The 13,371-nt window shown below is 41.1% G+C and overlaps 2 protein-coding genes across 10 annotated transcripts in view; one reads left to right on the forward strand and one right to left on the reverse strand.

Annotated features, from left to right (window-relative positions):
- The window catches only part of FBXL2 (F-box and leucine rich repeat protein 2), a 117,530-nt gene that overhangs the window by 101,581 nt on the left and 2,578 nt on the right, over window positions 1–13,371 (forward strand). For 6 of the 8 annotated variants that reach the window (XM_037008653.2, XM_037008652.2, XM_037008654.2 and 3 more), the window contains 2 exons: window positions 7,562–7,774; window positions 8,402–9,340. In XM_037008653.2, coding sequence (XP_036864548.1) covers window positions 7,562–7,774; window positions 8,402–8,509 — 321 coding nt within the window. In that variant the 3' untranslated portion in view covers window positions 8,510–9,340. Of the gene's footprint in view, window positions 1–7,561; window positions 7,775–8,401; window positions 9,341–13,371 lie in introns of those variants that run through there. The other 2 variants (XR_005058639.2, XR_005058638.2) reach the window with 2 other exon arrangements.
- UBP1 (upstream binding protein 1) overlaps window positions 10,389–13,371 on the reverse strand; it is a 66,147-nt gene continuing 63,164 nt past the window's right edge. For both annotated transcript variants that reach the window (XM_037008648.2, XM_037008649.2), the window contains one exon: window positions 10,389–12,321. In XM_037008648.2, the coding sequence (XP_036864543.1) occupies window positions 12,284–12,321 (38 nt within the window). In that variant the 3' untranslated portion in view covers window positions 10,389–12,283. The remainder of the gene's footprint in view (window positions 12,322–13,371) is intronic.

A 13,371-nucleotide genomic window follows, 5' to 3' on the forward strand; every position in this document is an offset into this window, starting at 1 on the left:
CCCCTGAAGTGTGTGAGTCCCAGTTGTTCTGCATCCTCACAACTTGTCTCCATCTTTTTCCTTTTGGCCATCCTGATGGGTATGGAGTGATACATGATCTTTTTGAAAAACGGATGTAGTATTGCCCTCTCCTTCAGACTCTTCCCAGTGACCTCACAATCAAAGCAAGACTCCTCTGTGGCCTACACAGTTCTGTGATCTGGCCTCGTGGCTCCTGACCCTTCAGATGTCAGGCCCATGGACATCTCCTCAGGCCAGATCCACTGTCATTTAGTCTCAGAGCACCTGCCTCAGCTCCAGTTTAATAGTTACACTATTTCATTTTGAGACTTTGAGCTCTACCAGTACAGAAAAGCGTATTGTGTTCACCATTACAACACAGGTCCTAGCAGAGTTGGAATGCACATATTTGAAGGAAGAAATGAATAATTGGGACTTTGATACAGTACTTTTTACTTCCGAACTTTTATGGTAAGGTGAATATTACATTTTTTTTAACATGCATTGGGAGAAACTCTCAGGTCTGAAATTGATATGGATAACTTAAATTATAAAAATATTATGATTATTAATCTGAATTTATGTTCTGTAACCTTTACTATTTACACCGAGAAGCCAGTAATATCAGATCACACCATTCAAGATCTGTTTAATTATAACCATCAAAAATGCTCAGGATGCCTCTTAGTCACAGTTTTCTAGGTGAACAAGGACATCAGACTCATCCATTTCACTGGCCTTTCCTCAAATAAAGAATTGGGCTATGAAACTGCATTGTGTGGAGTAAACTCTGAAATTTCCCTTGAAGTATTCTTCTATTTGGTTTTAAAAAAATCTTTAATAATAAATGAAAAATTAATAGCAATTTAATAAAAATGGCAGAGGCTTGTTCTGCCATTCCTCAATCACAAGATTGATGTCAGATCTCAAACGTGGTTTCTGGCCATGTTGCATTCTGATGTCCAGCTGTTCTACTTCTCTCTCATCTCGGAGGGCAGGAGGCACCATAATCATTCCTCTGCTCATTGAACTGGATTCTTTTCATGGCCCCCAAGACATGGGGAAACCTGCAAGCCAGACCACCTACATTTCCAAGAAAAGTGGTCAATTTGAATGCAGGCTGACCTCCCACTCAGGTTTCTGTTAGGACACATTAACTCTGCCTTGATGGGCACTAAAGGTTGAATGTTTCAGAATTACTGAGAGTCCTGGGCGCCACTAGGCTGTTTTTTTTTTTTAATCAAGGTATAATTGATACATTAGTTTCAGGTGTACAACATATTGTATACTGCAAAATCATGAATAAGTAGCTAACATCATTACAAAAATTTTTTTTCCTGTGATGAGAACTTTTAAGATTTATTCTTAGCAACATTAAATATGCAGTAGTATTTCCTATAGTCACCATATGGTACATGACATACTTATTTCATAACTGGAAAGTTGTACCTTTTGACCCCTTTCATCCTTTTCTCCCATCTCCTGCCTCTGGCGAACACCAATACTCTCTGTATCTATGAAGATTATTTTTTTTTTGTTTTTAGACTCCATATATAAATGAGGTCATATAGTATTTGTCTTCCTGTATCTGACTTATTTACTTAGCATAATGCTCTCAAGGTCAGTCCATGACACAAATGGCAAAATTTCATTTTCTTTTATGGTGGAATAATTTTCCACTCTGTGCATGTGTGTGTCACATTTTCTTCACCCATTCATCTGTCAGGGACACTTAGATTGCTTCCATATTGTGGCTATTGTAAATAATGCTGCAGTGAACATGGGGGTGCTTATATCTTTACAAATTAGTGTTTTCTTTGTTGTTGTTGTTAAATACCCAGAAGTGAAATTGCTGGGTCACATGGTAATTCCATTTTTAGTATTTTGAAGAATCTCCAGTTTTCTATAGTGGCCGCACCAATTTACATTCCCACCAGTAGTACACAAGAGTTACCTTTCTCCACTTCCTCACCAGTACTTGTTATTTCTTGTCGTTTTGGTTAATAGCCATTTTTGACAGGTGTGGTAACCTTGTGCTTTTGAGTTGTATTTCCCTGATGGTTAGTGATGTTGAGCATCTTCTCATGTACTTGTTACCATCTGTATGTCCGGAAAAAGGACTATTCAGAACCTGTGCTCCTCTAAATCAGACTTTTTTTGCTGTTGAGTTCTGTGAGTTCTTTTATGTATTTTGGATATTTGCCCCTTACCAGATACATGATCCACAAATATTTTCTCCCATTCTGTAGGCTGACATTTCATGTTGCCAATGGCATCCTTTGCCATGTTTATAATTTGATGTAGTTCCACTTGGTCATTTTACTTTTGGTATCAGTAACGAAAAGTCACAACCAAGACTAATGTCAAGGAACAATGCCTATGTTTCCTCTAGTTTTACGGTTTTGGATCTTATATTCAGGTCTGTAATTCATTGTGAGTTAATTTTTGTATATAGTGTAAAATAGGGGTCCAGTTTCATTCTTTTGCATGTGTACACCACTTATTGAAGAGAATGTCATTTCCTCAATGGATACTTTTAGCTCCTTTGTCATAAATTAACCATATACACATGAGTTTATTTCTGGGCTTTGTGTTCTCTTCCATTGATCTGTGTGTCTGTTTTTATACCGGTCCCATACTCTTTGATGACCATAGCATTATAATTTGAAACCAGGGAGCATGATACCTCCAGCTTTGTTCTCAAGATCGCTTTGGATACTGGGAGTCTTCTGTGGTCCCATAGTAATTTTAGGATTGTTTTTTCTATTTCTATGACCATTATTATTTTGATAGGGATTGCATTGATTCTGTAGATTGCTTTGGGTAGTATGGCTATTTTAACGATATTATTTCTTCCAGTCCATGCATGGAATGTATTTCCATTTGTGCTTGCGTCATCTTTATTTATCAGTATCTTCTAGTTTTCAGTGTACAGGTTTTCCACTTCCTAGGTTAACTTTATTCCTAGATATTTTATCCTTTTTGGTTCAGTTGTAAATACGATTCTTAATTTCTTTGATAGTTTATTATTAGCATATAAAATGCCACAGATTTTTGTATGTTGATTTTGTATCCTGCAACTTCACTGAATTAGTTCTAACAGAGTTTTGGGGTTTTTTTTTTTTGGCAGAGTCTTTAAAGTTCTCTATAATATTATGTCATCTGTAGATAATGACAGTTTTACTTCTTCCTAATTAGGATGCCTTTTCTTTCTTTTTCTTGCCTAACTGCTCTTCCAATATTACATTAAATAAAAATGGCAAGAGTGAGCATCCTTATCTTTTTTCTCATCTTAGAGGAAAGGCTTTGAGCTTTTCACCACTGAATATGATGTTTGTTGAGTAGGCTGTAGGTCTGTTACATATGGCCTTTATTATGTTGCGATGCATTTTTTCACACTTTGTTGAGATTTTTTGTCATAAATGGTTGAATTTTGTCATGCTTTTTCAGCATCTATTGCAATGTGGTTTCTATCCTTCATTTTGTAGTGTATCACGTTGATTTGCTGATGTTGAAATATCCTTGCATCCCTTGAATAAATCCCACTTGATTGTGGTGTATGATCCTTGTAATGTATTGTTGAATTCAGTTTGTTAATATTTTGTTGAGGATTTTTTCATGTATGTTCATCAGGAATATGGTCTGCAATTTTCTTGTAGCATCCTCGTCTGGTTTTGGTATCAGGGTAATACTGGCCTCATAAAATGGGGTTTGGTAGTGTTCCTTCATGTCCTATTTTTTGGAAGAGTTCAAAAGAATTGGTGTTAATTATTCTTTAAACATTTGGTAGGATTCACCAGTGATACCATCTTGTCCTGGAATTTTGTTTGTTGAAAGTTTTATCATTACTGATTCCATCTCCTAGTAGTAAGTTCAGATTTTCTGTTTTTACATTTATCAGCCTTGGTTGGTCGTATGCTACTATTAATTTATCAGTTTCTTCTAGGTTGTCCAATTTGTTGGCATATAATTGTTCATAATTTTCTTATGACCCTTTATATTTCTGGTTTTCAGTTGTAATGTCTCCTCTTGCATTTCTGACTGAGTCCTCTTTTCTCTTGGGGAGTCTAGATAAAGGTTTGTCAGTTTTGTTTGAAACCAGCTTTTGGTTTCACTAATCTTTTCTGTTGTCTCTATTTTATTTAGTTCCACTCTGATCTTTATTTCCTTCCTCCTACTAACTTTGGGCTTGCTTTGTTCTTTTTTCTCCTTTCTTGAAATATAAAATTTGAGACTTTCTGGTTTCTTGAGGTAGACATTTATTGCTGTGAACTCCCTCTTAGGTCTGTTTTTGGGCACACCCCATAAATTTTGGCTTATTACACTTCCATTTCTATTTGTTTCCAGGTATTTTTTTACTTCTCATCTCTCATCTTTGACCCATTGACAGTTCAGCAGCATGTTAATCTCCAATGAATTTTCGTTTTCTTCTTGTAACTGATTTCTAGTTTCATACCACTGTAGTTGGGAAAGATGCTTGATAAGAATGATTTCAATCTTAAATTTATTAAGACTTATTTTGTATCCCAACATATCATCTATCCTGGAGAATGTTCCATGTGCACTTAAGAAAAATGCATCTCCTGGACTTTTGGGTGGAATATTCTGTATGTATCTGTTAAGTCTCTCTGATGTAACATGTCCTTTAAGTCTAATGTGTCCTTACTGAATTTCTGGATAATCTATCCACCCATGTAGTGGGGTCTTAAAAGTCCCCTATCAGTGAGATTTATTTTTTAATGTTTTCTTGTTACTAATCAGTGCCCTATCTTTTCACCTTAACGAAGTCCCTTTAACATTTCTTGTAAGGCCAGTGTAATGGTAATGAACTGCTTTAGCCTATCTGGAAAACTCTCTCCTTCCATACTGAATAACTTTGCTGGGTATTCTTGGTTGGAAGTTTTTCTTTCAGCACTTCAAATATTACATGTCACTCCCTTCTGGCCTGAAAAGCTTTTGCCACAAAGTCTGCTGATAATCTTACTGCAGGGGGTTTGGGGGGTTACCTTGTATGAAGAAATAAAGAATAATGTATGTAACAAGTTTGTTTTTCTCTTGCTTTTAAGATTCCTCTAACCTTTGACATTTTAATTATGTGTCATAATGTAGGTCTCTATGGGCTTCCTGAATCTGTTTCCTTCCTTAGGTTCCAGAGGTTTTCAGCCATTATTTCTTCAAATAAGCTTTCTGCCCCTTCTGGAACCCCTACAATGGTATTAGTTTACTTCGTGTCCCATTAAGTTCTTTAGGCTATTTTCAGTTTTTATCTTTTTGCTGCTCTGAGTTCCGCTGCACTGTCTTTGAGTTCACTGATCCCGTCTAGTTTCATCTAGTCTGCTCTTGAGCCCCTGTAGTGTATTTTTCAGTTATTTTGTTCTTTAGCTCCATTACCTTTATTTGGCACTTCACTATGTTTTCTCTTTGTTGAAGTACTGTGTTCATCCATGCTTCTCCCAAGTACGGTGAGCATCGTTATGACCATTACTTTGAACTCTTTATCAGGTTAATTGCTTATCTCTCTTTTATTAGGTTTTTTTCCTGAGGTTTTATCTGAACCACTTGGAACATATTCCTGCTTCTTCATTTTGCTTGACTCTGTTGGTTTCTATACAGTAGATGAAACCACCACCAATGTGAGTCTTGGAAGGAGTGGCCTGGTATTGGAAATGAACCTTGTCATTCAACACTGTCCTAGCTTTTGGTTGCCTGTCAAACCTTTGTCATTGTCCAAGCAGCTTATTTTTAATGGCTCCCAGCAGTTGAGGGTGTACCACGGTCTGTCAGTGTCCCAAAGGGGAGGATCAGCACCTAGATTCAGACTGACTGGAAGCCAGAACCTCAGGCAGCAACTTTTAAATTATGCAAATATATAGTGCCAGGTGATCTAGAGGTGTCCTCTGGGTGAGTCACAAAAACCAGGGCTCTACATGAGTTTGAGTCTGTCTAGAGACACCAGCAAATTGTAGAAGGCAGAGGGAGAGCACAGAGATGGTGCACACTGGCCTGCATCCCAAGAGCACATCCGTAGGCCTCTCAGTGTGTACCTGAGGCCTACCTGCAGGACAAAACTCCAGGACAGTGAGTAGGCCACTTTTACAGAAGTGGAGGTGGGGAGAGGAGAGGATCTCGGTCCGTCTCTAAGTGCCCTGGGGATGGTAACTGGCCAAGAACTATCTCCCCAATGGGACCCAGGAATGCAGGCCCCCTAGCCACCAGAGCCAGGTGATCAAGGAGCCGCCTCCGAGCAGCTGCAAAAACTGGGGCACTAAACACATGTAAACGCTCCCCTGCAGGAGATACTGGCAACTCCAGAGTGGCAGAGGGGCAGTGCAAAGACAGCACTCAAAGGCTTCTAGAAAGGCTTAGTCAGCCCTTAGATTGTCTCATTGGAAGCTTGCCCCCCACGCTCCTGCTATGAAGCTAATAGGCCTCTTGCACAGAAATAATGAACTCCTGGGCCTTTTGTCTTTTGCTATGTTCTGAAGGGTGGTAGCCATGTAAGAACTCTCTCTTTTGGTTACAGTCCTGTGAGAACCTGGTGTTAAGACCCACTGGCCACCAGCACCAGAGGTATCCCAACAGAAGCTAGCTGCAAAAGCCAGGATACCAGATGCATATGAAAGCTCTCCCCTGGGAGACAATGGTGTTCTGAAGCATGGCACAGGCAAAGCATAGAGATGGTGCCCACAAGGAAAGAAAAAAGAGAAAGAGAAAGCCCAGAGTTAAAAAAGTGTCTTCAGTTGTAGCAGGGCACAGGGAGCGCACAAAGATGGTACCTGCTGGGCTCCATCCCCAGAGAGCACTGCAGCAGGCCTCCAGGTGTGTGTCAGATCAGCTGCCTGCAAGGTGGCTCTCCAAGGCAAAATGAGCTGCTCCCAACAGTCCAGTTGCCCCTTGATCACATACTTGCACACTGGGCCCTAACCAGGTGAGCCCAAACATATAAGCCTTTTAAAAGAGCCATTTTTCACATTACTATCATTAGTCCTGTGTGTCTCATGGACGTGAGCCTGTTTTTCAAAGCTAGATGTTTTGAAGGCTCATCTCTCAGTTGCAGGTCATAAAAACTGGGGTGCCCCATGTGGGGGCTTCACTCCTCAGGGATAAACTCCAGGTTTTGAGTTCCTTCCAGGCTGGGGGTGACTGCGCTAGGGGTGGGCCTTACGGCGAGACTGTGTCCCAGCCTCTCCTCTCTGCTTCAGTGTGGGCCTTCTCTCATTTGCCTGTGTGTAGGAGTCACTCAGCCAGTTTTTAGGTTTTCTTGAGGGAGTTGTTCTGTATGTAGCTATAGATTTGGCCGGTCATAGGTTTGTTCAGGCAACTATGTCATCATCTTTACCCAGACCTTTCCTGCAATTTTTTCTATTTTTAAACAGAAATGTAAGAGGAGCCACTGCTCCGCTGTAGCAAACCCATGGCCGAGGGCCCCAAGGCTTTGTGTTTGGATCCTGTGCATCAGCTGTCACTCTGGAACACTGCACAGACCAGCTTCCGTTTTTCCGAGGCCTTGAGCAGTGGAAGGAGAGGCCTGCAAACAGCTGTGCTTTTCTCCTTCTTCTAGAGTCTATCCCACTGTGAGCTCATCACAGATGACGGGATCCTGCACCTGAGCAACAGCACCTGTGGACACGAGAGGCTACGGGTACTAGAACTTGACAACTGCCTCCTCATCACTGATGTGGCCCTGGAGCACCTGGAAAACTGCCGTGGCCTGGAGCGCCTTGAACTATATGACTGCCAGCAGGTCACCCGGGCAGGCATCAAGCGGATGCGGGTGAGCGTGGTGCCTGAATCCATGGCACCTGGCCCCATTTCTAAGCAAACCATTAAGTATAAGAATCAACCTCCATTTTCTTCATTCTGTCCTGAGCTAGTAATTACACAAATGGACCTAACCTGTTCCACAGGTCTCCTTAGACTTGTTCAAAATTTCCTTATTTGACCCACCCTGGAAGATTCAATTCTCAGATGGGTCTGAGCTGGTGGTTCCATGCAGTCTGACCAGCATCCTTCCAAGGAAAGGGACTTTCAATACGTGGCTTTCCCTCCATGTAGTTCACCCAGACTGTCCTTCATTATACTTTACATTTAGACAATGTCACATTTACACCCCAAAGCAGCCCTGGATGCTGCAGCTGTTGAGAACTTCAGTTTACATGGGGCCAGTGACTACCTTGGGCAGAAACACTATGTTCCCTTTGTCTTTAGAAGGTGCTACTTTAATGGATATGTATGTAGCTGTAGCCTACACAGAATTCTACGTGAACCATCTACCTGACGGTAAAGTGGAGTCAATTCTACCTGCAGAACTTTGGGCTTTTCTAGGATTATGCCTTTAATCCTAAAAACACCAGTGTAAAGATGATGTCTCCACTATTTTCTTCTTTCTGCTTCCTTCCAGGCTCAGCTTCCTCATGTCAAGGTCCATGCCTACTTTGCTCCTGTCACGCCACCAACGGCAGTGGGAGGGAGTGGACAGCGGCTGTGCAGGTGCTGTGTCATTCTCTGACAGCAGCTGCCTAGGCCTGAGGCTTCACGAGGTGTCCCTTCCTCCAGAGAAGACCCAACCGAGTCTTCCCGATCTCCTCCTCCATCACCCCAATCTATTGATTCTCCATTGGGAAAGGCATTTACAGGTAAAGACTTCTGTAGGGATTGAGTAACTCTGGTGATAGCTTTCACCTTTACTCTGCTGCGATGCAATCAAATCAAAACCTTGTGTCCGTTAACACATGGTGAAAACGGCCTCAGTGCAGCCAGGACCATGCAAGAAACCTGGGTCTGAGAGGTGGGCACCTTCCTAGGCACTAATGTCCTGCTCCTGGCCTTGTCAGCATTCCTCAAACAGACCACCAGTGATCAGTGTTAGCACAAACTGAGCAGGAAAAAACGTTGATTTTCTACCTGATACTTGATCCAGTGGCCTACTTTAATTCACAATTCCATTTTGATTAGCAGGACTTTTCCACTTTAAGATAAATAGCAACTCAATGCCTGGTAGTTTTATATGTAGAGATTTATGTGGCAAGAAGTTAATAGGGTTCCATGAGACACCAAAGAAATTAGGACTCCAGACTGGGTGGAGCAGGGTCTTCACCTTTTTGTTACCCTGTCCTGAACACTTTTGAGGACCAAAAACAAACTACACAAAAGCCACTCAGAGTTTGTGTTGCCTGACAGGAAGTTGTGTAAGTTCTGGCATATACTATAGCACATAATGCGTTTTCATTACAGGAGAAATGCTGATCATGTCATTGTTCACAAAATTTAGGGGACCTTAAGAAGAACTCATTAAGGTTTAAGTTATCTACAATATAATCAATTAAAAATAATGAATGGATGCATGTAGAATGGGTGTGATTTTTTAATCTTAGAAATCAAGTTACACCAGAACTCTTAAAAAATTAACACACTCAGATCAGTTATTTAAAACTCAGATCAGTTAAGTGTTGGCACTTTTTAGACTCATAAAAATGAATAAACCATTGCAATGCTTAATTAAGTCAAAGGGTTTTATTGCTATAATCTTATGGCAGACAAATCTTGAGCAAAACCATTTCCCAATTCAGACATTCCTAATGTTATCTTACATCTAGTAGTTTCTGCTCTGTGCCATCCAGATTTGTGACCTTTGTGAAGATTAGGAATCCATCACTACTTTGACTGTGCTAACAGCAGGTGACCCTTCCTAGCAACCACTCTCCAAACAGTCCAAAGCCCATGAGACGCCTGAGTGAAGCAGTAAGAACAAGGTGTTTTCCCAAGCCTGGCACTATTTCTATTAGAGATGGACAGTTTTAGAAGCAGTTAGGATACAGTGCCTCAACTGCATTCTAGGAAGAGAATACAGATACATATAAACCCCATAAATTGTTTAACAGGATTATCAGAATGAACACTAAGTCCTGATGACTTCATTGCCTTATGATATATTCCAGTATTCCGTGGTCTAAAAATTGTGTGTACACTATAGCAGTTATTTAAACACATTTACACCACTGTGTAAAGGAAAAAATGACTGAATGCAGGAAGCTATATTTAAATTAAAGCATTTAACAGATTTGTTTCAGTGATGAAATTAGTTTCTATTTAAAAATGCATATGACCAGGCCTTCTATACATTCTCTTTAATGCGCCAGACACAAGCTATTATCACAGCTACTAGCCTTGTTGCCCCCAGCGCCTGTGACCTCATTTACAGACAGGAAAACCTCTGATAAAGTCAGGCTTGCTTCCTCTCTTAAGTGTAGAACAGTGACTGGGTAACATGTCCTCAGTTGCATCAGCTGTAAGGAAACAAAACAGGGGCCTCATCTCAGCACAGAGTCCCTCATTTCCATGGATAGAGCTGACACTGGCAGGAACTGGGATTTTAAATGAGACACACGTTTGCAAAACAATCAGAAAACATTTATTACACTGAAATGTATACATCCTACTATTAAAAAAACAAAGTAGCAAATCTGCTGGTGCTGTAATTTTACCTGTTTCACTTGGACAGACTAATGTTCAATGCCTCTTGGTTTAATTTCAAGTTTGATGAGCTTTTATTTTTATCCCACTTCTAAACTGTGATGAGGAGTTCAAAATAGCACACAGCATTAAATGACATTTATCATTCCATAAATCTTGAGACTCAAAAAGGAATGCTAAATAGACAAGCACAAACTCCAAGAGATAAGCTCACTTCTTTCAAGTGATTGGTACAGAAAACATGTGGTCATACAAAAGCAAAGGAGGACATGACAGGAAAGCTCTCCTGCTTTAGGGCATAGAGAAGTTAGATATCTTCAAAAGTAAGGTGGAAATACTTAAGAGTCAGTGCTTCATATCAAAGAACCCCCTTTACGAAACATAAAATATCAAAGCTACTGAAGTAGTTCATCTTCTGAGATTTCAAACTCATAATTACTCATTCCTATTTCTGCTGAACAAAGATAAGATCAAATACATTCAAAACCAAGACACCTGGGTAAATGGATAGTGATGCTATAATTAAAATGGCCTCCAAGTTTAAAATTTTTTAAGAATTGGGGTCTGTTACACCACAGGCCTCAAAACTGCTTGCTGATGCAAGGCTGTGTGGGTGAAGGGAAAAAAGGAAGATTGCAGGAAAAACAGAACAGTGGGCTTCCTTTGAAAAGCATTCTGGCAGACAAGCATTTGGTTTTGTGAAAGAGGCACTCTTTTTATAGAAAAAGAAGCTAGTATGTGGAGCATTAAAAAACCTCTAGTCACCAGAATGTTTACCCATGATTGTACTGAAGCTAAAAATTTGAGAAATATAAGGAGCTTTTATGATACAATTTAGTGTTTGGTTTATGATATCTAGTGTACCATAAACAATTACAACTTACTGATAACAAAGACCCCTTAACACCAAGTCAGAAACTGTCACACTTTTTTCCCCTGCTGAGTAAGTCACTTATTTCTGTCTGGGTGGGGCTCTAAAAACAGGACGGTGCAGGCTGAGGTGAGAAGTGGGGGAGAGAGACAGAGAACCACATGAGTTTAAAAAGCATTGGGGATCCCAAAATGAAAACAGAAACAAAATGCTAAAACTGGAAGCAGAAGCACAAAGGTTTTCAATAAATCTGAGGCAAAGCAAAACACAGAAGTCTTTGTACCTATTAGGATCTATACTGACCCTCTCCACCACGGTACTCCTGACCATGCAGTTTGCTTCAAGCCCATCTTCCCAGTGTGGATCAATGACCTAGCATGATCACATCAGACGCACACTCTAGACATGATTTCCTCTAAGAAGCTGCCAACCTCTTACCTGACCACCGATCACCATACACGGTGTCTCTATGCAGAAAGATTCCATGTTGGCTCCACAACGGCGCTGCCCACCCACCCATCCCAGGTCAGTGTAAGGTTCAGGTAATATAAACCAAACTGGCAGAGAAAGGTAAATGCCCACAGTGCATTTTCACATTCACTTCCAAACTGCATACAGTGTAAAAGACAGCAAAGACTGCTTCCAGGAACTGCATCTACTGGCCTCTGCCAGAGGAGCAGGCAGCCCTGCCTGCATGGTGGCCACCAAGCTGCACGCACGCTGTCCCGAAGAGCTTGCTCTCTGGGGGACTCTGGGCTATGGCAGTGACAGTGAGGAGATTCGCCCCTCATACAGCTCATTAGAAAGGTCATCTTGTGTTTTCAATATGAAACATTTCATACGGTAAAATACGATCCCAAGACTTCTTGGATTCAGTCTTCACACACTTTTAAGCGTGACTTTATTTGGTACTGAATATAGTTCAGACTATGTAAGACATCACTTCAAAATTATGTGGATACCATCACCATTTTCAGCTGCAGAAAAAGGGAAGAGAAGTTACATTTTTTTGTAGCCTGGTTAGGAAGAACAACACTATTAGATTGAACACTCCCAGTAATCTACACCCTCACTCCCCAATTCAGCAGTTCCTTTAAGTAATTCTACAGCAAGAAAGCTGATTAACTTGATATTGATCCAGCTCCTCTTCCCTAAGGCAATATTGTGTACACATTCCTGCAGGACGCTCTGCTTTGCACTGTGTGGCCCACACTGCCCACCAGCAGCAGACACTGGCCAGTGCCAGGTCAGTGACACACAATAAACCAAGATAACGACCATGTAGGGGGTTAATATCTGAACCTCTCAAAGGCAGATCTGAAACATTTAAAAAATTCATCACCACGTCTGCCTGGTGGGCCAGCGCTTCTCAGGGAACAGTGAGCGGCACAGGTGCCACCAAAAGCAGAGGGCTCCTTTCAGGAGGACAGCGTGCTGGGCTGAGTGGGCTGTCCCCCGGCTGTCTGATATTACAAAGGGCCACTGCCTTCACAGAACACGGCCATGGGACTAGTGTCAGTCTCCTTAGGCACTGAGTTTTGCAGAGTTAAAATTACATTGCTTTGGGAGCTAAAAATTAAGCAGAAGAGCACTAAGCTACAGATGTTGAATAAAAGTGAACCAGTTCAGCTACAACTTGTTCTTGCAGGCACTGGATGGCATATACACTAAGTCAGGCACAAACTGAAATAAAAACTTCAGCACTGTTCTGGACCACTCCCTTCAAGAGTGACTGACAGGTAGCACATGACATCTTGCTCCCTGAGGTGCAGCTTTTAAGGCTGAATTTAGATGTTAACCCACTGGATTTTTTTAAGTCTCGTAAGAGTTGTGCATTTAAAAATCTCTCCTTTATCCAACCACCTTAATGGGCACTAACTTGAGCTCCATCCAGGCTGTCCTTCCACATTCTCTCCCTAAATGACCTCAATGATTTGAGTCACCACTGTCAAGCTGAAAGCTTCCATATTTGCCTCATTAAGCACAGGCCTGTCCCACCTGGGTGTCATTAACTGACAACGTGACAT

The sequence above is a fragment of the Manis javanica genome, chromosome 15 (assembly GCF_040802235.1).
Source record: "Manis javanica isolate MJ-LG chromosome 15, MJ_LKY, whole genome shotgun sequence".
NCBI lineage: Eukaryota > Metazoa > Chordata > Mammalia > Pholidota > Manidae > Manis > Manis javanica.